Source organism: Plutella xylostella, chromosome 15, assembly GCF_932276165.1.
Source record: "Plutella xylostella chromosome 15, ilPluXylo3.1, whole genome shotgun sequence".
In the NCBI taxonomy this organism is placed as follows: Eukaryota; Metazoa; Arthropoda; class Insecta; order Lepidoptera; family Plutellidae; genus Plutella; species Plutella xylostella.
In genome coordinates, this window is record NC_063995.1 from 7,488,557 (window position 1) to 7,516,449 (window position 27,893).

At 40.1% G+C, this 27,893-nt stretch overlaps 2 protein-coding genes across 2 annotated transcripts in view; both read left to right on the top strand.

Moving 5' to 3' along the window:
- LOC105392807 overlaps nucleotides 1-24,870 on the top strand; it is an 81,184-nt gene extending 56,314 nt beyond the window's left edge. Inside the window, exons 2-11 of the mRNA XM_038108480.2 lie at nucleotides 2,883-3,092; nucleotides 14,414-14,550; nucleotides 15,547-15,724; nucleotides 17,117-17,259; nucleotides 17,714-17,814; nucleotides 18,756-18,924; nucleotides 19,282-19,408; nucleotides 19,888-20,052; nucleotides 20,416-20,498; nucleotides 21,830-24,870. Coding sequence (XP_037964408.2) covers nucleotides 2,883-3,092; nucleotides 14,414-14,550; nucleotides 15,547-15,724; nucleotides 17,117-17,259; nucleotides 17,714-17,814; nucleotides 18,756-18,924; nucleotides 19,282-19,408; nucleotides 19,888-20,052; nucleotides 20,416-20,498; nucleotides 21,830-22,511 — 1,995 coding nt within the window. The 3' untranslated portion in view covers nucleotides 22,512-24,870. The remainder of the gene's footprint in view (nucleotides 1-2,882; nucleotides 3,093-14,413; nucleotides 14,551-15,546; nucleotides 15,725-17,116; nucleotides 17,260-17,713; nucleotides 17,815-18,755; nucleotides 18,925-19,281; nucleotides 19,409-19,887; nucleotides 20,053-20,415; nucleotides 20,499-21,829) is intronic.
- A 1,466-nt stretch (nucleotides 24,871-26,336) lies between these two features.
- On the top strand, nucleotides 26,337-27,864 carry LOC105392806 (ribonuclease H1). The gene is made up of 2 exons (XM_011564484.3): nucleotides 26,337-27,254; nucleotides 27,465-27,864. The coding sequence occupies exons 1-2, from the start codon at nucleotides 26,363-26,365 to the stop codon at nucleotides 27,653-27,655; spliced, it is 1,083 nt and encodes a 360-aa protein (XP_011562786.3). The 5' UTR covers nucleotides 26,337-26,362; the 3' UTR covers nucleotides 27,656-27,864.
- The last annotated feature ends 29 nt before the right edge of the window (nucleotides 27,865-27,893 follow it).

The window sequence follows — 27,893 nt, forward strand, 5'->3', positions numbered from 1 at the left end:
GCCCTCTAGCTTTAAAAAAGATTATTCCAAGCGCCGTTGCTGCGCTGCCCACGAATATATCTCGCTATAATAAAGTTTAGTTTTCTTATTATTCGTATAAAGCAAGAGTGACCTCCCAGGAGATGGGTTGGATTTGGACTGGATAACGGTGCACGCCATGGTGAACAAAACTTGATAGATGACGCCATGTGTGTCTCCATCAAAGTTGTTGTATCATTCATCATCTGACATCGTTTGCCACCCACGTATTGAGTATGACCATTTGACCATGGCATAGGTCCTACAGTCGACGCAATGAGGTGGCTTGAGTTATGCGTAGCTTTAGCTCTATACTTACTTACACGAACATAATTCGACATGAATTTATCCTTGATTTCTTTTCAAGCCGAAACTTTTATTCCACATCATTTGCTGAATTAATGTCACATACCTACATTTACTATTATTATTTATTTACCAAACCTTGGCTTCTGACGCAAAATATATAAAATGTCCCTTCCCTTCAATTTGCGAGCGTAATGGCACCGCCATTATAACAGTAACGACTTACGACCTCCATCGTGCATTGTTACTTTACTTGTAACCACGAGTACGTGCAAGTATTTACCTACATATTTACATACCCACTGTCGTACTAGGACCTAGAAGTTTAAGTATTTGATCTTATGTACACAACAGGCGCGTCTCTGATAGCGATATCCGACAGCGCGCGACACTGGGCGAGACTCCAGCTTTTACTAGGACAGAGTTCCATCACCTCAAAGGTACAATGAACTTCATAATTATGATGTACAGAGCTAATGAGGAGCACGTGGACTTTGTAAAAATACGTCGTAGGTGCAGGGGGGTCACTCTATATGACGGAAATCTAACTTTCGGAGCGCTGCTGCGCGAGCCACGACTCTATCTCGTTGTTTTAAACTTGTCGATTGCACGACAGCTCTCGTTAGTTAATTTTCGTCAGTATAGTGACCCCCCGGTGACGCGGGCGGCATAGTGGGCCAAGGAGAGCCGAAACTGCCATCTGAGCCAATACTCGGCGGTGATCGACGTGTTATTGGCATTCTGTCTGTACCCACTGCTGGCTGATTTAGTACTAGTCAATATATTTTTTCTTTGGTACTGAATTTTAATAAATTTTATGATGCTGAACTTTTGTTTTTAACTTAGTTACTAGTAGAGGCTGTCAACAACTTTCTATAAAACTCCGTACCAAGATTCTGAAGTGCTACGTGTGGCCCATCGTCCTTTATGTGTGCGAGTCATGGACCATAAAGGAGAACTTCAAGAAAAAACTTGAAGCTTTCGAGATGTGGTGTTACCGACGCATGCTTCGAATCAGTTGGACCGATAAAGTCACCAATGTCGAAGTTCTGAAACGAATGCATAAGCAAGTGGAACTCGTGCGTACCATTAAGCAGCGCAAAGTAGCTTACTTAGGATACGTTTTGCGTAATAAGCGATACCAGCTGCTACACACTATAATAATGGGCAAAGTGGAAGGAAAGAGAAGGCCTGGAAGGAAAAAATTGGCTGAGCAACATCAAAGAGTGGACCGGTGTAAAAACCGTGGAAGAAATCTTTAAAACAGCCAGGAATAGAGAGCGCTGCAAAGAGCTGACTGCCAACCTCCAATGATGGAGAGGCATTATAAGAAGAAGAAGAGGCTGGATGGGAGGGCCGAAGACTGGGTAAGGTAACATAGATGTTGAACTACGAACAGCCTAACTACATGTATAATTCGACAGAAACGGAGGTGTTGATACTTGAATGGCTCTCATGTCAACCGTGATAGTATGCACTTCTTTAAACATAAAGAAAAATGTTTTAACAATAAAAAGAAAGAGTTTTTTTTTTGGCCGATACAACTTGACGACACTGAAAAACTAAATATCTATGAGATGAGCGGATGATCGCTCGTGGAGGTAACTGCGAAGGTGGAGGAGGTAGTCAAATAAAATATATAAGTTCTGCTCGTGTCGGAGGAGGCAATAAATCAGACGCAATGCCAGACCTGCTTTTGTTCTAGACGACGGAATACCACTACATACGAGCTGAATGTTCAGATTCTATTGTTACAAGTATTTTATATTGCTTCAGAGCGTTGCGAATCTAGGACAACTTTTTTTAGAGATAAAGATTTATTATTGTTCATGTTACTCGGAAGTATACTGGGTCAATATCTACAGATATTTTCATTGAAACGTTTTTATTCCTCGTAAAAATATACGGTAAACCGAAATTTTGTTGCAATGTTAAACTCGCTGTTATGAATCCGAGTTTCATTAAATGCTGATACGTTCCACAAGAGCACAATAACTCGTTAACTTCGTCGGTATATTGCGCCTGAAAGTCCTGAACGCCGGCCGCGGCTACATGTGGGCTAAATGTTCTCGTAATGAAAACACAATATTAAACGAACACCTGACCCGACCCAAAAATTAAGTCTTTCCCGCAATCTGATATTTTCGTTTTTCGAATAATGATTATCGCTTGTGTTTTCAGGTTTCCTCTTTACGACTATTTGGGTTTGTTTGTACATAATGAATATAGTTTTCACTGACGTAATCTTATTTCGGTATAGGTACCTACTGTTATTACTCTTTATACAGGCGCAAAATTTACTTCTTCAACCAAATTTTTGGATAAAAACCTTCAAATTTGTTCCATTACATTATCTTCAGAAGCTTTACCCCTGTTTGTTAGATTATACTAGACCTTAAATCGCGCATCATTCAACTTTGTGCCATTTTCTTTTATTATGAACTTAATAGTCCACTAGGTACTCATATTCTTTCTAATTAAGTACACATTTTTATCAATTTAACCTTAACTCTAAATCCATTCACCACAATCTTCTAACCTCTCTCTATCTTCCGCAGAGCTATGCGGCATCAGCGCCCCCGAAGCCGCAGTCGGCGCCCCCGCACACGACGCTGCAGCGCTCCGTGCGGGGGGCGGCGGACCGCGGCGCCCCCGCGCGCGTCATCCCCCGCTTCCACTTCCCCAAGGGCCGGCCGCCCCCCGGACACCAGCAGGATCACGCGGTGCACAAAGTGCAGTCCGCGTTTGCCACCTTCCCTAATAGTCAGGTGAGTTTTTGTCATCATTACTTTGTGTATTCTCTGGGCCTGTTACACAATGTCTGGAGTATTATCCAGACATTGTGGGATAAAAAACATGCTGTCACTCTCTGTTATTATGTTTTAGACAGTAACAGCCTGTCTTTTATTCCACAGGTTGCCATTATTCAGGTTGTTCAGTTGAGAAGTATAGAAGGCCATGCACTGATGCCTGAAATAAAGGTTTATTATTATTATGTTGTGTCTTTACCATCACGGGACCATGGGGTCCCGGGCATTTGGAAGGCGTGCATGGGGCCGAAGCCAACATGTAGAGGCCCGTTTGACAACATTAATCTATATGAAATGTGACACCAACTTATTATTATTATTATTAAATCAATAGTGATGATTTCAGCTATCAAACTATTATAAGAGATCTTGCACGGTATGGAAATTAATGTACCTGCTAGCGCGTATTTGGATAAAGTCAATACTGGAAAATGAAATAGGTATTCTAGATATAGATATCAAACCAATAAATCGGTGCTTATCATTGGCGGATTTTATTGCCCTGTTGACCATAAAAGAATCGACGGCTCTGGTTGCCACTGCAATAAAAATAATTCGTTAGATAGAACTCACAGATAGACTAATTTGAACAAGACTAAAAGATAATAAATTTAAATTGTTATAATTTAAGATATAGTATGAAGGACAAAGATTTGTGAACGTTTTCTAAAAATGCCTAGTCTCTACATCTTTCATCGGAATATTTCATCAGGTAACATGCCCTAGAGTGGACACATCTTGTGTCGTACGTACAGCAGAAGTGGTGAGTGATATTCCCAATTAGACGTTTTAATTACGCAGCGTGTACCCTGCTCCTACCACGTGTAGTAATTTTTAGATTCTATGTACTTATAGGTTGTTATTTTAGACCGGATGTTGTCGAAAACCGTTATAGAATTTCATACATATTGGGTTTCCCGACTGGGATATACCTAGTTTCAAAGGAAGTTGTAGTTCACTTTAAGAGTTATGATTAGATTTAGATACGATGACAGAGTACCTACCTAGTTATTATTATTTCTGTGCAGTCCTTTCAATAATGGGTTTGGTATACTTGTTTTATTATTTCGGAAAACCACGAAATTCTGAAAAAAATGCTAACACAAAAAAATAAGCAGTTTAAAGGACCCGATAATGAAGATGTATGTATTTCTGCAATCATAAACCACCTCAAGTATGGGCAGATAGGGCAAAAAATCAAAAATGTGGTCTAGAAATACTACATATTTAAACATTTAATAAAGTTCTTGTTCACATTCCTACGCCAATACGGGAGCAAATCATGAATGTTTATGCGTTTATATCAAGTTAGGAAAAACTAGAAAAATAACTAGAGACATAATATTATAATCCGAGTGTCTGCATTGGTTATGGGCCGGTCGTATAACATCCTTTGTTTGGAATGACTCCAAGTGGCGAGTGGGTTTGATTCTCTTGACGACTTATTGCTTTTTCATACACCTATAACGCTACTCTAGATTGCAAGCTAAAAGTGGAATATTTTTAGCATTCGGTTCTGTAATTCCGTAGATTCAATTTGCGGCCACCGGCGGCGCCCAGACTGACATATTACAAAGCTGCACTTTCGCCCCCGTGAGCCACAAAGCATTTATATGCCGATGGGCTCAAATGCACCAGCAGCGGAACTGCGCTGGCGACGCGCCAACAGGCGCATAGCAACGTTGCTATTCTCGGCCTCCAACTGCAACGGAATATTCGTTACTTGAGTGAAAATCATGAAAATTAAACCGTCGACATTAAGCCACACCGACACTTAACTTTCAAACTTTGATTGTGGCGAGCAATGCAATACAATGCAATACAATAAATTACAATGCAATACAGGGTATGCAATACTTTCAAGCATCGATAAAATTATAGAAAAGTGTATTGTCAAACAAATATCAGCATTTCTTAGTAAAAATAGTATTATAATTGATAACCAACACGGATTTCAGCAAGGTAAGAGTACTAACACATTATTATCCAAATTTACAGACGAAATAAACACGCACTTAGAAAATAAAAAACACATTGTTGCAATATTTTACGATTTCAAAAAGGCCTTTGATACCCTCGATACCGACACTCTATTAAATGCAATGGAGGAGTGTGGAGTGGGGCGCCCCCTGAACCAGTGGTTCCGCGAGTACCTGACGGCGCGCTCGTACCGCGTGAAGGTGGCCGACACGCTGAGCGCCGAGCAGCGCGTGCGCAGCGGAGTGCCGCAGGGCTCCGGGTGCGGCCCACTCTGCTATCTCATGCACGTCAATAGCTTATGCGGGGCCCTAAATTATAGTTCAGCTTATATGTTTGCTGATGACTTGTGCACATTACGTGCTGGCTTTAATCTCACAGACACTTGTTACTCTATCCAAAACGATATCGATGCTGTCGTAAGATGGTCCCATGATAATGGCATCGTCTTGAACGCTGACAAAACTAAACTTTTAATATTACACTCGCCTCACTTAAATCTGAATGAATCACCTCCACCTTTAGTAACACATAGTTATTCCTGCCTCCACAATAATTTGGTTAATTGTCAATGTAAACCAATAGAAAGAGTAGATTGTGTAACCTACCTTGGTGTAAAGATTGATAATAATTTCTCATGGTCTCAACATATAGAATATATTAGCGATAAATTAAGGATATTATTAGGTAAATTTTATCATTTAAGTTATAAAGTTCCTATTAGCACGTTAAAATGTTTATACTTTGCTTTAGTCGATTCAATCTTAGATTATGCTCTTGATTGTTATGGGCTAACGTTTAAAACCTACTTAGATAAACTAGAAACATTGCAGACTCGATTTTTAAAGCTACTAGTTAATACAAAAACCAAATTAGAATGTAGAGATAATTATAAAAAACTGTATAAAATATGTAAAATTCTGCCAGTCACTGTTAAATTTAAATATCTATTAGCCATTCACAATTATAAAACCTGTAATAATTACCTTCATCCCATTACCCATAAACACGGCACAAGGTCTATATCTGAGGGTAAATTTGAGGTACCTAAAGTTAGTAATTATTATGGTGATAGAACTCTAAAAAAAAGAATACCGTACCTACTTAATAGTTTACCTCAGGATATACGACAAGAGCCTATGTTATCTAAATTTAAAACTAAATTAAAAATATATTTTTTGCTTAACTTACCTTGATACAAGTTCACCTCAGATTATAATTTTATTATTTGTTGTGATATTACCAATTATGTATAACAATACCTAAAACATAAAAAAGTATTTTGTTTAGTATAAGAGACTCCGATCCCACAGGCAAATTGTATACAAACAGTTTTGTGGGACTCATTGTAAAACTACAACTAATATGTAAGCTTAATAAATAAATAAATAAATAAAATAATAATAAAATTGTGCCGGCTGCTGCTTCAAATGTAGGCGATAAAAGGAGTTATTAAGGTTACAAGAAGTTACAAATACGTTAAACACAAGTCGTTGTTTTGAAATAAGTAAATCATTTAATTTCATATTATAATTTGTAAGAGGATCAGTAAAGTGACAATATTGTTATTTTTCTTTTGGCAAACACAATTACGTGTAGAGCGAGCTATAGGTACCTCTCTTTACAAACTAAACAATTTACGTTATTAAATTAGCTCATAATCATAAACTGACAATACCATTTGTCACTTTAATAACCGAATGATAACAGATATTAAATTACGCGTGTTATTATTGTAGTCGTGGGCCAGTGAGCACCCATGGAGCCAGCGCCAAGGCAGTACAATATGACGTGTCGGGGAATCGCACGCTTGCCAAAACAGAAAGTTTGTTCCCACATAGTAAACCCATTCGTGACACTTCTAGTGCATACTTTGGCGCACTGGAAACCTACTTATTTCTAAGTTAATAGGCTTGAGGCAAACTTTATATTCTTAATATAAAAGTACGTGGTCAATTCTTCTGGAAGTCTTATCGTGTCGACAGCAAACGAACACTGTTGCAAAATAATAGGTTCCCAGAATTGGGCAAACCGATACCACTGTCGCTAGCGGTCATGACCTCTTAAGGCAGGTGCAGGTGTAAGGGCACACTGGGCATATTGAGAACTAACAGTGTGAAGGCATTTAGCCGTGTCGGTTATAATTAGAAGATACACTTCGTTAGTCAATAAATATTTTATTTATGTACAGTCAGCAAAAGAAACATGCATACCCCGCCAGGGCAAAATTAAATTTTAATATTCACTGACAGGTGATACAATACAATATCACCCGTCCTGTGTATGCATCGACAAAAATAATATTAGTCAATTTATCTTATTTTTGCACCTTTGAGTATTAGGATCAAGCTGTTTACGCTGGCAGTGGATGTTGATATAATAATAATAATACATTTATTTTCAGATAACAAGATCCATAGTACAAGCAATGTCGATAAAAAATAAAAATATATTTTGTTAACTGTACTTACACATTATTAACGTTAGCTAGACCCTTATGTACTTAGGTATACTGCTTATTAAAACTTACTCTGCGAATTCAATTCAAGAGAAAATAATCTAGTTATTGAGTGTCTATCGCCTATTGTTATCGGAAAATCTAATATAACGTGAATACAATTTAGTTTGACTCCCCTCGATGCTCATTTAGCATCCAATTATAAATGTAGTGCTTTCATTATATTGTTGTCATTTAGTTTTAATGCTCACTGGTTAATAATTATGATTATGATTGTAGAATCGATATACTTGAGTACAATTTAGTATTGTACTTACTTACATAAAGCGTATTTTTAATTATTATTATACGAATAAACATGGGCCGAATGACCTTCCTTCATTTTAATGACGGGTCTCATTATTCGCCAGAAGTTAGGAAGTGATGGGTTGTGAATGTTGTTGTGATGATGATGAGAATGAGTGACTACTCAGACACGTGGGGAGCACACTCGATCGTACGTCGACAGCCAAACAGTATTCAGAACTTCCCGAGATGAAAAGATTTATGCGAGCATACACTTCAAATTAAATAAAACTAATAGATTGTCGGATGGCGGTTGCCTATAAAAGAAATGGGTCAACGACGGCGGCAGAAGACAAAGGTGGCTCAGTGTCTACTAGACAGACGAGCTATTTTACGCGTATTATTAAATTTATAAAACATATCAAAGACTCTTATTATGCTCTTTGTTTTGAGTTGAGTAATTAATGATCTACTGAATGTTGGTCGTATAGTATGTGTCTGTTGGGGACAAGAGGTTTCATTAAAAAGTAAGAAAGTATAGTACCTACTTTCAAAGAAACAAGATAATACACAATATTATAATTATATGGACATAAGTACTATATATACAAGATAGTTTTATCAACCAAGCATTTTTTTTTTGTTTCGTTGAAGAGAACATCAAAGAAAGTTCTTTGAATTTCAAAGTAGCAAAAATAACTTATGTGAACACCAAAATACTCTTTTTATTACCTTGTTCGCTTTCGACGTCCTCCTCGTAAAATTATAAGACTGTGAAAATTTTAGGACACACTTAACATTTCAGAAATAAACTTTAAATTAAATAGGTACTTCGGAAGTAAACAGGAGGTATAGTACACTTACGAGCAATGATAAATTTCCAGTGAGAAAAGCAGCAAATTACTCAGCTGCTGTATTGAAAGTATATTATTTTAACGCACCAGCATATATTATCAACTATAAATACAAATAAATTTGAGATTTTTAAATAAATTGTATTAAAATATTGAGACTATTTCGTGTCATCATTTATTTATTTAGAAAATTTACAGCGTAAACAAAAATCTTATAATCTATTACATCGTTAATAAGTGTAACTTTTTGATTGCTCTTGCCTTTTTTATTAGCAATACACATGTGTCGCAATCACACGTTTATAACACCTTTCTTTTCCGTCGGGAGTAAATGAGGTTGTTGTATTCGGATTCAGAACACCTGTAGGAAGGTCGCTGTTGAAGGTCGTGGGAGGCTTCTCACATTGTCGTCTGTTGTATGTTAATGCGTACATTCAAATAAACTAGTAGGTAAGTGTTTAATGTCCAAAAAAGGCGGCTATGCGGTCATGTGGTTAAATTTGCCGGAATAACTTTGTTTCCCACAATAAAGTAGCCGACGTAGACGGTAGAAGATAGTTCGGTAATGCTTGCAAACATATATTAATGTGTGACCCGACTCACTTGGCTTGTTAATTATATCACAATTTAACTCAAATCAAGGTTATCGTTCTCGTTATTTGAACAAATTCTTCTAGATTAGAGTAGGTGGATGTTCAGATTAGCTGGTCACCGACAGGCATTCCGAGACGATTCAACCGAAAACACAATACTTGTATTTTTTGTTGCTTGGTAATAAAATGTGTGCCTTTATCTTAGCAGTAATAAATTAGGAACAACAAAGACACAAGGTTATTTTGGGACTTTGGATGGGATTAAGGCGCCTTTAATATCTTGTCACCAGTTTTAGTAATGTACAACGAACTAAAATGATCAAAATCATGTCCTGTCATTCAAGGCTCATCGATGAATTTCAGTAATAATTTTCATTGATAAGACTCAGCGATGAGAGATGAGTTTACACAGTATTCCATTTATATCATCCCTCTCTAACACCATCCTCTTCCTCGTCCAGCTACGTATAAGAATTATGTGCGAGTGTCCACATAAGAGTAATAAAATATGTACGAGTATATCAGTATCAGTAAAATTTCTTACCAATCAAAAAAGGGGCCGTATTTGTTCATGCAAGTTCTGACAAAGAGCTTTCTGTGTGAAAGTGCTATCAGCAGGCGACCTCTTTCACCTCACGCACATTTAGGCCATAAACAAAACAAGTGATACCTAGAACTGCAATATGGTACACTGTAGGACCACTGGTTCAATGCGGCCATGGGCATACATGCTTGTTGCCTAGCTGCAAGTTTTACAGGCTTTTGTTGTTAGTTTACTTTTGGAACTAACTTAAATTATATATAAACCTTTTTTTTTGCAAAGGGGGTTAAAAATAGAAGTATACATTAAAGAGTATTTACTGTAGAACCTTTAAGCATTAATAAGTGTTAGGGTCGGAAGTAGTTGGCATTGGCACCAACCAAAAGCTCTAGGGTATAAAATCAATTTCACTTCAACAAATTGTGCAGGCATGTGTGAGCGGCGAGATAGAAACGCTTTATGATATTGTACACGTAGGAGGTGAAAATGCAAACTAAATTTTAGGCTCAAATTCTCATTTTCAACCCATTTGAACACGAGGTCAATGGGGTCACTGTAGCTTACGAAGAAGGAGTTCGAGTTATCGGAATTCTATCTCGTTGTAGAGTATGGTATGGTGGCTCTCGTTCCTTAGCTTTTTGTATCGCTAGATCAACCCTCCTGTAGCAACGTGTATAGCTGGCTGATTTGAGCTAACACGGAGAGTAAATTGGCTCTATATTAGATTTATTTTTTAGCACATTTTGAAAATATTTTAGGCGCTTTAGTATCATTATCTACCCTCCGAGGTAGAGGGTTGAGAACATCTAAAAAAATATCCATGAAAACTAGAACACAGCTGTGAAAAACTGTGTTTCACAGGTTACTGAAAGTAGTAATAGATTTCTACATGCTGCCCGAAATAGTTTCGTAATGTAATAATAGTCTTACTTACTTTTAAAGTTTTACGAGTACCTACGACTGTAAAAATAATGACCTAAAGCTTTTGGTACAATTAACTTTAGTGCATTTAGTAATTAAGGTTTAAATTAAATTTTGTACGAGTATTAAGAACGGTGTGGGACACTTCCCCTATTCCCGTTCATGGCTTCAGTCACGCGAAGTGAATTGGGCTACGTTATGCGCATACATTACTAACTTGCACCCGACAATAGTGAGCTGTATCGATCTCTTCCGGACAACCTTTGCAAGAGGAATTAATACATATATATCGCTGGTATCTCACAGCGTGCTATTTATGATGACCGCTTAAATTATTATAAGCCATAATTGCAAGCAAAGGGCACATATAATTTAGTGACAACAGTGCCTTCTATAAGACTACGGCCCCCGGACCTGTCCAAAGGTACGATTAAAGAAAACCTTTTACTTGAAGGTTTCCCGAACTAACTTGCAACAACTCCTATGTACGTGTAACTCCATCATAGTCTCAATAATAACGAAGGATCCGTAGCAAACTCTAGGTCCAGTGTAACTAAATAGTTGACACATAATTAACTCTCATATTCATATCAAAACAAACAAGCAAAAAAGCCGCTGTGCTTCACAAAATAGCGCTGTAATCTGGCCGGGGGCGAAGGCTGTAAGCACGTGGATTTGGGTCAGCTCACTTGAAGCTATCGGAATAATCTTCATATTGCAAATGACTAGCTGAGGCCCACATCAGATAAAAAAGCCTTGATTAGATGGGCCAGTCTGAACTGATCTTAGGATGGATTAAATTATGATCGGTTAGGAATCCTTTACAGGCGTTAGTTGTGCTAAATTTATTGTTATACGTATACTAAAAGCTTCGTTACAGTATAGTTTTAACATTGGTATATTTTTTTACAAAAATAATGGATTTTTTAATTTTAAACCCCTATTATGTATATTAAGATTTATACCTACCGATAAAGTACGACATGATCAGCTGGGAAAGCGCTAAGTATATGATAAAAACGGGTGATTGGATGGAAAGCCGACCGCCGCGATAGGCCACTGATCGGCCCGTAATGAACGTGCACAGCTGAGCTCCGAGCAAATTGATATTCTAATCACACCAGCTCAGTCGAGTCCATTTTAGCGGTCCAGCCCCCTGGCCCTACCGCTATATCTTAGCTTAGAGCGTTGCGGCATCATCAGTAGACCACAATCATTTACAAAGGAGCCTTGCGATAAGTAGGTACCTACTCTGTCCTCAGTCTTCGTCAGACAACTATATATCAATACTAATCGTTGGAACAGTCCATGAACCAACTGTCGGTGTCCATGTCCATGCACTGCACATATCCACCGGCAGGACTCTGGAGTGGACACTTTGTCTTCAGACTTTCAGTAATCGAACGAGACCCAAAGTCTCACTGGTTTTACCTGTCATGTCGTCAACTGGTAAGAATAAAGAAAAGATTAAGTTGGGTAGCACTTTAATAGTATCAACTTTGAGTATTTTATACAGTATATGATGGTACGAAGACAGCGTCCTGTTGTGGTGAGGTGGTGTTATTACCGGCCGAGGGTGCCCCGAGGCGCGGTTGGCTTTTCCCACAAGGTGTGATCACTTGAGAAAATTATATGTAGAATTGTAGATACGTACAAAGTGTACTACTATTAATACAAACATAACTGAGTGAACACGGTACAGCCATTAGCGCGATGTCACGTTTACTTGTATCATGTAAGTACTTAATAAATAAGTGCATCGAATAGGTACGCTCAATTTCCTATTCCTCAATTTGTCATACAAAGAAGAAAAAAAAAGTACGGCTCATCGATTTTCGGTCCAATATGCCTTTCCAATGCCGAGTGAATTCCATTAGCGTCGTGGCCCGAGGCCTAATGACGACTGTTAGTGAAAATCCATCGCACAGTGCAAGGAAAAAACTTCGTTGGATGTAAAAATTATATGTTGTCGTTTGTTTTATGTCTCGCATGGCCAATGAAGCTTGAATTCAATGATTGAGTGACGGCGCTGGTGCGGTGTTGACCAAACTCCATATCAAGTTCCTGGTCACTTAACTCATTTATTTGTAGCGTGAGCATGGTCTATAAATTACATGGTTAAGTATACCTTTTATGTGAATTATTCATACATATGGACGATCGACATTTGTATTAGCTATGTATATTAATTTTAGGGGAAACAAAAAGGTTTTCTGATCAATATAAACATTGCGGTTTGCGGTTGCATTTCCGTCCTATGGCAATATTTCCTATTTTGCACCTCAATTTTCCGATCGCTCTTAAAATTTTATTCCAGCAGAGATATATTCAAATATTATTTGCAGAGAATGGAAACGACGTTTCAAATTTTTCAAACCTGCAACCATGCAACCCACATTTTCACCCATGACGAAAAATACCTGTAGGTATACTTACCAAATAAAGTAACAATATAATCAATAATAATGCAAGACTTCCAGCTGGCTCTAGAATTCGGACGGATGAGGAGATGAGTCGACTTCCTTCAACTATTTATAACCTGTTCGTCTACGAAATCGTTCGTAGAAACTGAATAGAATCGGGAACGCTTCCCGTAGGCGTGTTGTCACAGCGCGTCTGTTGCCGGCCCTACTTATAAATATACCACGACCTGACCCAGATACCGCCGGTCGATGACCCCGACTGGGAGCCACGGGGTTCGACTAGGGGACCCCATAACACAGGCTTACGAGGGCAAATAAAAGCGCGCTTCAAAACTGCGTAAAGATTCGACTCTGGCTAGTCTGCTACAATCGTATAAAAAGTGTCTAGTTGAATAAAAACATCTGTTTAATAAACAACGCAGCGGCGTGTATCTGTGCCAGTGGCACACGATGCCAATCTGAAACACGTAAATCTGATGGTAGGACATACTGGGGTGACACATTTACCTACTGTTTACTGTGAGGTATGCGAGTGAACGCAGGAATGTGCCGACCTATTACTAAACAGAATACTACGAATCTGTGTTTATAGCTCCTACGCAACGCTGCAGGTGAATATAAATAGACCTGGCGATCAGCGTTAGCCAATACCCAATCCCATCACATACGCCCAATCACTTTTCAATTACTTCTATACCTGAACAGTCGATACTATTATGTATGTAGGGTCTAGGATTGCTCGCATAGACCACAATGTGATTCTGATGACTGTATAATTAATAAATTGTTATGGTAATGTCAATTTGCATGTGACGAATCGATATCAGTGACCGGACTCTTAAGTTTCAGGGGGTGGAGGGACCACACAATGTGAAATTATTATAGTTACAGGCATAATACGGAAGTATGTACACTATACACCTATATATGTTTAATATAATAATGTGTGTATTGTTTTAAGAACAGTAGATAATAACGTAAGACCACTAGCACAGGGTGTTGCAAAAAGGGTATTAATCTCTCTGATGTAGTTCTACGAAGTTGCAAAAATTTGCGAAAAAATATATGTTCTTTTTCCTAACTTGGTTGTTCCAGTGCATTTTTGCTATGTGAAGCCGATTTTTTTGTAAGCTAGCCCATAAGTTTAACATTACCAACGTTACACAACTCTACCCTTTGCAATTTTAACCCCAACCCCAGCCTTTAAACTGGTATCCCTTGCTGCAGGTGCCGCGGGAGAGCTTCAAGCACATCGTGAAGGCGTGCGAGTGCCCGCTCTACTGGAAGATGCCGCTGTTCCTGTGCACGCAGCCGTCGCTGCACGCGCCCGTCGACGGACACAAGTTCATAGACTTCTGGAGAGAGTGAGTCGGGGATATGTAGCTGAGGGTGGAGGGAGAGAGACAGTGGGAGGGCCGCTGTTCCTGTGCACGCAGCCGTCGCTGCACGCGCCCGTCGACGGACACAAGTTCATAGACTTCTGGAGAGAGTGAGTCGGGGATATGTAGCTGAGGGTGGAGGGAGAGAGACAGTGGGAGGGCCGCTGTTCCTGTGCACGCAGCCGTCGCTGCACGCGCCCGTCGACGGACACAAGTTCATAGACTTCTGGAGAGAGTGAGTCGGGGATATGTAGCTGAGGGTGGAGGGAGAGAGACAGTGGGAGGGCCGCTGTTCCTGTGCACGCAGCCGTCGCTGCACGCGCCCGTCGACGGACACAAGTTCATAGACTTCTGGAGAGAGTGAGTCGGGGATATGTAGCTGAGGGTGGAGGGAGAGAGACAGTGGGAGGGCCGCTGTTCCTGTGCACGCAGCCGTCGCTGCACGCGCCCGTCGACGGACACAAGTTCATAGACTTCTGGAGAGAGTGAGTCGGGGATATGTAGCTGAGGGTGGAGGGAGAGAGACAGTGGGAGGGCCGCTGTTCCTGTGCACGCAGCCGTCGCTGCACGCGCCCGTCGACGGACACAAGTTCATAGACTTCTGGAGAGAGTGAGTCGGTCATATGTATATAGCTGAAGATGGAGGAAGAGTACAGGGAGTACTGGTTTTGGGTGCATTATGTTTACATGAATGTGTATGTTTTTTTTAAATATTTTCTCTCAACATTAATGAAAACTTCGTATTTGGAAGATGTTCTCAGGGCGTCTCAGCTCCAGTAAAACTAAATAGAGCAAGAATTGGCTAGATATGCATAGAAGAATCTTGTAAATTCTCCATTAGGACGCTCGACGACACGTCCATAGAAGAAGAGACCAGTAATCAGTAGTCGGTGTTCAATTTAAACCATAACCCTGAACTCTAGACGAAGCATCATAGCTTTCTTAATCTATTCTTAACCCTTAACCCATTCCCTCTTCCAGAATGACGTCGCAATGCCACGACCAGGCGTCCCGCTTCGTGTACATCCTGACCCGCGGCAAGGCGGACACGCTCGCGCCCGAGGACTTCGTGCCGCTGGTGCAGGACGTGGTGGACACGCACCCCGGCCTGTCCTTCCTCAAGGAGGCCACCGAGTTCCACTCCAGATACGTACATACTGTGAGTTCAGCATTAATCATTAGCCAGTTTTGAGAGCCACATTTTTTCCTGATTGCACAGCCCTATTATACGGGCCTTACACTGCTTGCCACGTCTTCGGTCACAGGGTTACAGGTGTAATTCGGGTTTGGCGGTGCTACAAGAGTTCGGATTTGAGTATCATATAGCACCGACATGAAAGAAGAATCCCACTGGTTCAGGGTTTTTCATGGTAGAGAAAGGATTCAGTCAGAGAAGTTTTCAGTCGATAACAGCCCCGTGTGCGCTGGAAGAAGTTACAGTTGATACGTCACTCGGAGGAACTGTGTTAGTACTGTGTTACCGCGCCTTTTAACTCAAATACTACTAGGTATTCTATTAACGACAGTAACTAACATATTACCTATATATTTGTACAAAACTTCACACCTATCGTATACACCGAAGGCTAAGCTGATTATACCTATACATAATAAGAACGTCCTTTGTGGTGCCTCCGGTCAAGAGCTCAGCTAACTGTCACTGTCAGACTTTCAGGCACCTACTTATTTACGCACCCAGAATATTAATGCTTAAATCCTACCCCAGGTGCTACTTAAAATTCATTACCGTATACATAAGCAATGGATGACGACAATGTATAACGGTAGCGCGAAATCGCAAATTACACGTACGTCATACATCCTTAAATAAAACGATTTGCTCGATTTATATCCATCCAATATATCACATATCCTAAAGGTTAGGTGGATCTGTCCTTCAGATGTCACAGCTTAGTGAGTCTGATCGAATATACGAGCTACATCACGTAAAGGCAATTTATTTGCGATCCGGCTCCGGAGCAACAGATTTTCACACATCGCCAACGGGTAAACTGGATTTTCGTGATCCTAATTTGTTATCGCCTCCGTGCCAATGAGGTGCTTTGCAGAAAAATACGAATAATAATGTTATGTCAATACCTCCTCTAGGTGACCTTAAGTAGATACGTATTTAAGAATTTTTAGATATCTGTGGTGGAATGTTAGAATTCTTTCTTGATTGTCAGTTTTGGTGTTAACATTATAGTTATAATGTAAATGTAACCTCTACTATCATTAAACTCAATAGGGCTATATTGCCGTTCCAATGCCGATGGTTTATTTACCTCCGTCTTTCATCCGTCATTATTTTGTTAAGATGTAGGATATTAACTCCATAGTACAAATTAATACCGTAATTCTAACTTCCAATCGATATAGGCTGCGAATAGTGCGAGATACCTTACACTTCAATTATCTATTCCACTACTACCTACCTACTGTTTATTTCTTGTAAACCTGTGTCTAATGGTGTCAACTTCGATCATAAAGGGTGTCAATGATTATATATTTGATATTTTAATCTAATGTCTGTTTGTATGTCGTTTCCCAGGTGATCGCTAGGATATTCTACTGCGTGAACCGCTCGTGGTCGGGGCGCATCTCGCTGCCGGAGCTGCGGCGCTCCTCGCTGCTGCAGGTCATCCAGCTGCTGGAGGACGAGGAGGACATCAACCAGGTCACGCAGTTCTTTAGGTTAGTGTTTACGTTATTTATACTTACCATTATGTATTATACTGCGTTAATTGTATTATAAGTATGTAAAGTCTGTCCAACTCAGTCCGAGTTGTTCTATGGTCCAACTTCGTAAGTCTGAAAATATTTTGTACCTCTTGCGTACTGTCAGAGGATATTTTCAGTCAGAGGTGACATGACGTCACTTTTAGCCGCAAATGAGCCAACAACCGTTCGATATTCTGAAAAGGAGCGTCGGTGTGGGAGAAGCGTCCATTCTCTTATCTTCTCCTAAACGATACACCTTTTACCTACGTCGCACTATGTCTTCTGTTTGTGATTTCCGATCGAGAATACAAGAGGCCGAACATACGTAGGTAACTACCGATAAATTTCAGCAGCCAAATGCTGAATATCGATACCTAAGTACCAATAAATTCCACGTGCAATTTACATGGGATTGTTTCTGTTCCAGCTACGAACATTTCTACGTGATATACTGCAAGTTCTGGGAGCTGGACCGCGACCACGACCTGTTCATCGACCGACATGACCTCGCGCGGCACAACGACCACGGTAAGACCGACTAAAACCCCTGTGATCCATGCAAGGGTAGGCAGACGTGCTGTTGTAAGATACCAATTAACAACGAAGACAAATCTGCGTTTATTTAATGGTTAAATATTTTCGATTTCATTATTTTATCAGATAAGTACAACCTAAATTTTGAAGCCTTTAAAGACGTAGACGTTTTCTAATTAACTAAAAGACCTTGTCATTCCAGGCCCAAGAAATAAATTCTTATAAAAGGCCAGAAATATATCTTTTCATTCAGCTCGAATAAAGACATTTCTCAGAGTCCTTCGGTGCCTGTACTTTATCTTTTTAAATAGTTTACATCGTTTTAGCTCAGCCGTCTGAAGCATCCCACTGAAACCTGACCACTCGAGGTTCTAGTAACAATGTTACAAAGTTGCTAGACAACAAACTTTAAATTGTTATTACCAACTAAAGCATTTACGACAACTTGTCCTTTCCGCTGAACTTTAAACTTGCCGTGTTACTTTAGAAATAAGAGTTTTTTTTCCTTTTTTTGTTAGTGTTGATATAAATTAAATTACAAATTTTAATAAGTATTTTTTTATCTGAAAGGTGTTGCAAATTGAAACTTGGGCCTTTTTTTTACTTATTTTGTCTTTTATACCGAGCAATGAAGTCCACGTGTGCTGAGCGAGCAACTATCATCTCATTCGGTCTACTCCCGTTTCCATTCACGAAACCACCGTCTTCACCATAACCTCCTTATTTTTGACGACTGACTGCTATGCCGATGGTCCCTGGGTTCGATGCCCGACCAGGGCAGATATTTGTTTAAAGACAGATATTTGTACTCGGGTCTCGGGTATCTGTGTAGATATCCGAGATGCCTGATACCCATAATCCAGCTCTACCTAGCTTGGCATCAGATGGCCGTATGTGACCTGACCCCTCATATTATTATTATTACATTATTCCAGCGCTATCCTCGCGCATGATCGAGCGGGTGCTCTCCGGCTGCGTGACGCGAGGGAACCAGAACCGCCTGACGCCGGACGGGGAGCCCCGGATGTCGTACACCGAGTTCGTCTGGTTCCTGCTGGCTGAGGAGGACAAGCAGCATCCTACTGCGATAGAGTATTGGTTCAGGTTAGTCGAATCGTAGATCTATGGTTGGTGGTGAGTGTGGTGACCTACTGGTTTGGTGAATAGGGTGAGAGGGTCCAAAGAGGTTGCAGGAAAAGAGCGCAGAAATCACATCTTAATAAGACTCTTTTTAGGTTCATCAACATTTTTGTTGTTCCACGCGTTCATTCAAATCGTAAATCCAAGGAGGCAGATATTGCATTTGCCTCTCTCTTCAGTCAGCAGCTTTTTTTAGCAGCGAACGAGAGGCGAAATAACTCCATCATATTATGATGTTGAATGTTTATGTCACAATCTGCGCTTGCGCTTATCCCGTCACAACTTGACCACAGATTAAACGTGTTTCGTCTATGGTTCCAGGTGCATGGACATAGACGGCGACGGGTACTTGTCCATGTACGAGCTGGAGTACTTCTACGAGGAGCAGATGACGCGCATGGAGGCCATCGGCATCGAGACGCTGCCCTTCACCGACTGCTTGTGCCAGGTTAGCCTTGAAAATCATGAATAGTCGTCTACCGCTGATCCAGGAAACACACCTTTTCTGCTATCACCGATGATAGATTTTATTATAAATCTTCACGAGCATTATACCGTTTTGATATAAGAATTCGCATTTAGTTTCCCACATACATACGCATCTTATGGTTCAAATTCAATATTCATAACTCTTTTTCTTCAGATTCTAAACCATACACCTATAAGGGCTAGCGCGCACTGCGGTTTTAAAACCAGTACGGCGAAACAAACCGCAAGTGATCTGTAGCAACTCACAGATTTTTTAGACGCACCCGCATGCGGTTGAACAGCCGCAGTGCGAATAAAAACCTCCACTGTATACATCACAGATTCTTGCGGGAGCCAACCGCACCGGTTGCTGCCGCAATGCGCGCTAGCCCTAATTATGGTACTCCTCTCTTCAGGTGCTAGACCATACGGCTATAATCATTCTTCTCCTCCCTCCAGATGCTGGACATGGTGCACCCGGCCGTGGACGGGCGCATCACCCTCACGGACCTGCGCCGCTGCAAGCTCACGCCGATCTTCTTCGACACGTTCTTCAACCTGGAGAAGTACCTGGACCACGAGCAGCGCGACCCCTTCGCGACCCAGCGGGACTCCGACTGCGAGGTCAGTGGATTATCATCATCATCAGCCAACAATCATCCACTGCTGGATATAGGCCTCTCCCAAGGAGCGCCACAACACTCGCTTCGCCTTGAAAAGAATTCCTGTGGGAATTTTGGGGCATTAAGTAGCCAATGAGATGATTCAGGGTGCCAACTTCCTTTATACTAACGAAATTTCATTCAAATTGGTTTAGCCGTTTTTCAGCCATACCTATGCGCGGGAGTAGATTATAGTACGCAGTATACACGAGGACTGTCATTACTCTCTGACCCATCACTCTCAATAGGTACCCTAATGACATTTCGCGTAGCATTTGGAAAACGGCGAACATTCTGGTAACCTTGTTTGAACTGTTATTTCCAGATGTCGGAGTGGGACCGGTTCGCAGCCGAGGAATACGAGCTACTGGTGGCTGAAGAGGGCGGCAGCGACGCACAGGACCAAATGTAAGTTCAATATACATTAAATAAACTATTCTTACTTTTTCATAATATCTTAGTGTAATAAATAAACTTTTTTATTTTGTGTTTACGAACAGGGAGTTGTTTAGACTAATGAGGGAATCGGAGGCGAGGAAAAGTATGAGCAAATTCTTTCAGCTCCGCCAGGCCAGCGGGAGGAGCCGATTGCGCTTGTACACATAAATATTATATTTATTATTCAATACGGTAACGTAATTACGATCGTGACATGGTTCCATCTGCCCACCCGGTTCTAAAAGACGAAGTTTACGGTAGCCCTGTAAAATAATTAGTTTCTGGAACCAGCATTTTGGATTTCAAATATTTATACCTTGTTACGTTGCCTTGGAATTCTTTATCATTGTAATTTAAACATGATTTCTCGAAGCATCCGTCCAGCGTATGTTCTGAATGCAAATTAAGGATTTCATCGATCATATAAAACTCATTATCATATTACCACAGTATGTTTATGTACCTTTATTGCATTTATTTACTCATTTGTTTCGTATATTTTCACTCAGATCCATTACAATTGTTCCCATTGTTTTATTTATTTTATATTATGTATTTTACGTAACTTTTGTTTGTTCTACAGTATTTTTCCATCATCATATTTACTATATATTTTATTATACGTAGTTTTCTTAAATATTGTATGTTTTTCATCAGGGAGGACGACAGATCTGGCTATGATAGGGTAAGCTATGGGTTCTATGTGAAACTATTATGAGATGTTAACGAATGCTGCATTGATTGACTCATTTCAAACATGATATGCATTAATACTGAGGACATAATGCAAAAATATTTGGACCCAGAAAATGTCACAAATATCATGATGGATTATATCTTTTTAAGTTTATGTATCTTGGATTAAAAAGTTTTGCCCATAACTGAATGAGACTTGGCTTGAGTGTTTTTGATGATGATTGCAGTGAAGTTTGAGTTTCTGATTGAATGTAAATAAGCGTTTCTATACAGTGAACTGCAGCATTTATCTTCTACTTTTCGAGTTCTCTTCGTTTGTAAAGTTGCATTTTGCATTGATATGTTTGTCTGCCTTACTGATGAAACTATAATTCACTATATCACACATGTACATTATAAACCCCACACAACACACACCTCAACCGACTGTGTATCAGATCAGTATTCGCTTTGTTTGTAATGAATAACAATACAATACGTCCGAGTCGGCATGCGGCATCTCACTAACAGAGCTGTGCACCGCGAGCGGGGCACTTGCATTCAGTACATATTGTGCAGTCGCAGCACCGGCCGCCTGCAGGTCACTAATGAGTGGTGTGTTGCAGCTCGTACGATGAGGACGAGGAGTGCCTGTCGCCCAACGTGGATGACGTCACGCACACCGACACCGTGGACGAGTCCAGCGTGGAGGAGTCCACGCTGAGCGACGCCGCCCCCCGCGCGCACTCCGCCCCCGCCGCCCCCGCCGCCGCGCGCAACCACGTCACCACGCACACGCCCGGCTACGTCAACCTGCGCTCCATCTACTCCATCGGCTCCAACGGACACGACGCAGACAAGAACGGCTACCCGGAGAAAAAAGCACTTCCTGAGAAGCCGGTGCCTCCAGAGAAGCCCGTGAGCCTCATGATGATGAACGAGAAAGCGGAGCGCGGCGCGGCGCCCGGCAACAACAGCTTCCTGTACTCGCAGCTGCTGGCCGGCCGCCGCGACCCGCCGCCCTACGCCGCCGCCGCCGCCGCGCTCTTCGACAGCCACGACGCCAAGCGCGACGCCACCTCCCCGAGCAAGGCCAAGTCGCCCTTCTCCAGCCCCGTCAACGGAATGAACAAGATCTCGGACAACTACGAGCGCGCGGTGGCGGAGCGGCTGAGCCCTGCGCGCTCGCCGGCGCGCGGCGTGTTCAGCCAGGTGCACACGGGCGTGGTGGGGGGCGCGGGGGGCCGGAGGCGTCGCGACGACGACGACGACGACTACGCGCGCGACAGCGACGAGTGCTCCATATAGACGCGCCGCTGCTGCCGCGCGCAGTGACGTCACACCCGGACTATCGAACGTACAGTGAACACCAAAGATCACGCTAGTATGTGCAATTCGTAACGGTACTAAAGACTTCTTAGCCGCGGTTTTTAATTTATGGACATTTGAAATAGAGAAACTATTTTTGCATCGTGTCCTAGTGAGTGGTGCGTGCCTTGGACGGTCGCTGCATGGTGGCCGCGGGGGCGAGCGGGACCTCAGAGCGAGACGACACTATTCTTGTAACATTTAGAGACTAGTTCCAGCATTTTTATTTACTGTTCATTTTAAGGCGTTTTGTTACTAATTGTACATACCTAATTAGCCAGTAAACTTTGTCTCAAATGTCGCAGGCATATCAATAATATCTGACCTTGTTTTACTGTTTGTTGTGATCTATTTATAAATTTATTTGAACTCATATTCTTTATAGTTCTATCGAACTATATCCGTCACGAACTCATATCATTGTAATCACTTGCCATCCATGGAACAAAATTAATAGATATTTATGAAATATTTGTTCACCTCATCATTATTATGTCTACCTATTATTGAAATCTGTGGTAATACTTATACATTACAGTATAAATATCTCGTGCACTTAAATTCCCAAAAAATAACGTTACCTTTGTGCTAACGTGCATTTTGAATAAAAAATAATATTTTTTTACTCAGTGGACAGATAAATCAGAAAACACGCACAGAAATACATATTAGGAAATATTTTTGATAAAGGGCTAAAGTAGTGTTACTATTAGATATTTAACGACTCGAATTGATTTATTCGGTATAACTTACAATAACATCAAGTTTTAAATATGGCGCAGTGGTTAAGTAGTTTTAAAGTTAGTTAAAAGTGTAAATTTGCTTTTAGACAAGGCTAGTTAGACCTAACTATCTTACACTCTAGTCTACGGGTGCTGGTTTAGAAAGATACCAATTTTTCCTCATAATTTGTTGTCTCTTGCGATATTGAGTACCTACACTTATTAATGAATTTAAAATTAATACTAAAATAAAACGATTAGTGCATGTTTTAATATATTTAAATGTATGATGTTACATGCATATAAAAACCATTGTCTCTTGTGCCTCTAGTTTTTTTTAAATCTGATAACTCTAATTATAATTATACTTACTGTTGTTCAAGTTGGTTTAGTTTACGTAATTTTAAGGCTAGTCATTTCTTCCAAGTGCTCTCGCAAGGGGAGGTGGAGCTTACACTACTTTTAATATTTTATTTACATTTTACAATGTGCGATGGCCCACTAACACTTACCAAGTATTAACCAAAATAATTGTTTAGACCTTAACAAATTTTAAGTATGTTGTTATTAAAACTTAATTTTATCAAAATTACTTATACTACGGTATGTTTAAATACCTTTAATTTTTAATGTTACGTGTTTTAATTATTAGCTATAAGTTAAATTAATGTTTGATAATTTAGAGGGTACTTTTTAGTCTTACGTAGTTACCGAATTTTACCTAGAGTTTGATTAAATTAGACTATTGTTCATATCTATAACAATTTTACTATTAAAATAAAACAATTATACCTATATCTTTGACCAGTGTAGACCTGTATTAAGTGTTTTGTGTGTAGGTGAGGTGTAGGTATGAAGTCCTTTAATGGCACGACCACACGACTCATGGAATCTATCGAGTAAAATCTGAAAAATGAAAGAAAACAACTTGACATTACACCATCGTATAATCTTGCATTTTTTATTTATATTGCAAGTGTTTGAGTAGCTGATGGCGCCTTATAAATTCGAATCAAGCTACGGCTAAAGAATATAAAATATAATATCTAAAATTAATTTTACTTTCAACAAAAATATGTGCGTATGGCCATTATTTAAAGCATAAGGATCCTGATATCCTGTGCACGTGTTAGTTGTGATGTATACCTACCTAATTCCAGTGTGTTTCAGTTTTGATTAATATACCTGTTTTAAAAACCGATTTATTACTTAATTAAATACTTATTGACTTAACTTTGATTGTAGATACACTGAAAGAGCCACTAGTAGTATGGGATGTATACTGTACGTAACTACCTAATCAAGGCCTCATTTTAAATTAACGGCAATACTTAGTTAAAATTTTATTTCTTGTTAAGTATGTAAACTAACTTCCTATATTCGTTTAATAATAAACAGATAAGTAGGTAACTCATGTAGACTCATAGAGACATGCCTATTAGTGCGACTGGTACCTTTTGGTTTTCATTGCGCCGTCGCGGCATATGTATAGCAAATTGTAAGATTTTTTACAAGTATTAGCAATGATTAGAGGTACCTATTGTTAAGTATCCTAATAAAGTACATTATTGTATTTATTTACTACATTTTATTTTAAACTTCCCCATTCAAAGCAGAACATTAACATGTAAGTAACTATAGGTAGGTAATTCAATAGTATCCCAAGTTAGTTAGTATCCATCCTCAAGCATGGAAGTATGTCCTGATCCCCTAGCATGAATTTTCATCGTGAACGTGTAGTAGAGTTTATCGAGTAATTTTGTATGAAAATATGAACAGCAGTTCGGTAGCAGAACTAAAATTTCCCTACAAAATTCATCGAGTAATTTCACGTCACGTTCACGATGAAAATTCATACTAAGGGGTCTAAAGTTACTTAAATTACGGTCAGATTCATGTAAAAGTACCTATACTATAGTAGGTAAAGGTAGATAACCGCCAATGTTGGAAAGCTTATTTAATGACTGTTTGTGACTTTGACAAGGTACAAAGGTGCTGTAATAAAAATGTACCTATATTTATTGCTACTTATGAAGCTGCCTACCCTGCACGCAATGCCTCAAATAAAAAACACGAAACACTATAAAGTTGTGAGGTATTCCTTAGAGGGAAGTGGAGATTCAATAACCATGGTTATTTTCATAAGTAAGTACCTACTACCTACCGATTATACTTACTAAGTAGCTACTTAGTTAGTAAGTCGTTGGTATCGGTATAGTATCGGTTGGTAGGTACCTACTAACATTATTTACAAGACGGCAATGACCATATTGTACGTTGATGGTTAGTAACCAAGGATTTTGTATATATACATGTATACATACAAAGTCCTTGTTAGTAACTCTCTGAATAGTTATATGGAGACCCGGCTTCGATTCTCAACCTCCGTAGGCAACTATGGCAGCAGAAGGCTGTTATTATTTTGAGAATTAAACATGATTTGCCACGCAACAGACAAAAACTACGAATAAAGCTGCGTACAGACCGGCCCAACGAAGGCCAACGAACGGGTTTCGTTGGCCTTCGTTGGTGCAATCTGGACGGATTAGCGAATGCCAACAATCGCTCGTTGGCGTGTGCCGGCTATCCGAATAGTGGCGGCAACATCAAAGAAATTGAGCTATTTGAACGAACCCTGTTTGGACGGTCGCCGAAGGCCAACGAACTAACGCCCAGTTGAAGCAAGAGAGCGTAGCGTGTAGACGTCCAATTTGATAATTAATTGGATATTTCCCGCCATTTAGATCATGCAGAAAAACAAACAATGGAGTAACGACGATATGTTTTCAATTATAATGATGTTGTCGTCGTCCATGATTAAATTGCGAATGAAAGAGAAAAAAACCGGAATAAAGTGCCGACGAACGTTCGTTCGAGCACTAATTTTATTTGGACGGATTAACGAACACCAACGAGCATGCGGAGGCCAACGCTAGCGAACGACAAATATCCTTCGTTGGCCGTTCGTTGGTCCGGTCTGTACGCAGCTTAAGAAAAATCATTCACAGACTAATATTGTCAGTCAGCTGTACGGCTGTCACTGTCACTTTTGTTGACATTATCGCTGTCATGTCATTTTTTGCAGGAGTTACAAAAGTTTTGAATTTAATAACTTTGTTGAATTTTAATAGTAATATCAGGGGCGCAATTTATTCAGCGAGGGCAAAGATGCCTTTCTATGCAGTAGCTAAAGGCAGGACACCAGGCATATTCATGTCATGGGGGGATTGTGAAGCTCAAGTTAAAGGATTTTCTGGTGCAAGATACAAGAAATTCGATTCAATTGATAGTGCTCAGGAGTTCATTACTAAAGAGAGTGGTGGAAGCATCGGTGGAGCTAAGGCACCCGCAAAAAATAGTAGAAGTTCCTTTACGAAACCTTCGACGGCTAATACTAACCTAAAAAGACCATACTCAACTGGAGCAAACAACAATTCAACCGGCTCTAAAAAGGTAACGGCTTCAAAACCTCGAAATAAACAGCAAGAAAGTGATGAAGATTCCGATACATCCGATGATCTAAACAGTATTATTTGTAAACAAATGGATGACATTGAAAAAAGGCTTCAAAATTCTGCTAAAACTATTGACAAAATTTATGGAACCAAGTCAAAGCCCTCAAACCGAAAAGCGATATTGATTGAGCAACCTCAGCCGAAAAGGAGGAGATCCAGCAATCTAGACTTTAAGAAAGATGCTGATGGCTATGTGCAAGTTTACACTGACGGGGCCTGTTCTGCTAATGGGAGGAGCGGGGCGCGTGCTGGTCTGGGTGTGTACTGGGGAGATGGCCACGAGCTCAATGCTAGTGAGCCAGTCTCCGGCCGAGCCACCAACAACTGTGGGGAGATCCAGGCTGCCACGTGGGCCATCAAGCAGGCCCTGCAGAATGGAATCAAGCAGCTGGCCATCAACACAGACTCCCAGTTTGTCATCAATGCTGTCACTAAATGGATGCCTGGTTTGTAACTCTATCTTTCACTTAAATTTATTTATTTTATTTTAGGAAAACTATTTTGTATGGATGTGTAATAAGAAGGAAAACTATTATGCATTTTACTAAACTGAAAGGATTGTTTCTATAAATTATGTGACAACTTAAAATATTTGTAATTTAATTTATAAAAAACACCCTACAAATACCAGTTTTCTTTATTTTAACTAATTCCAGGTTGGAAGAAAAAAGGTTGGAAACTAGCATCAGGAGAACCTGTGAAGAATGAAAAAGATTTCAAGGAGTTGGACAGTGTCCAGAGCAAGATTGCGGTCAAATGGGTCTATGTGGAGGCACACAAGGGAATCCACGGGAATGAAATGGCTGATCAGCTTGCCAAAGATGGAGCCTCCAGATATAACCAGTAATTGGAATATGTACATGCATTCTAATATGGCATACAATGCTCATACTCAATACAATAACAATTTTGATTATAAGTTGGAAGGATTCTGATATAATTGCCAATTATTGAATTTCACACAAATGAAAAATCTGTGCCCCAAAACTCTGTCTACAGCTATTTTCATCTTGTGTCTGATGTGAAACAAACTTCAAAGACTGATGTCATTTAGCTCTATAGTCGTTTGCAATAGAATCCAACAA

Coding starts and splice junctions, on each gene's coding strand:
- LOC105392806 (XM_011564484.3), top strand. CDS start 26,363: ATGTCATTTTTTGCAGGAGTTACAAAAGTTTTGAATTTAATAACTTTG. Junction 27,255..27,464: donor TGTCACTAAATGGATGCCTG/GTTTGTAACTCT, acceptor AACTAATTCCAG/GTTGGAAGAAAAAAGGTTGG.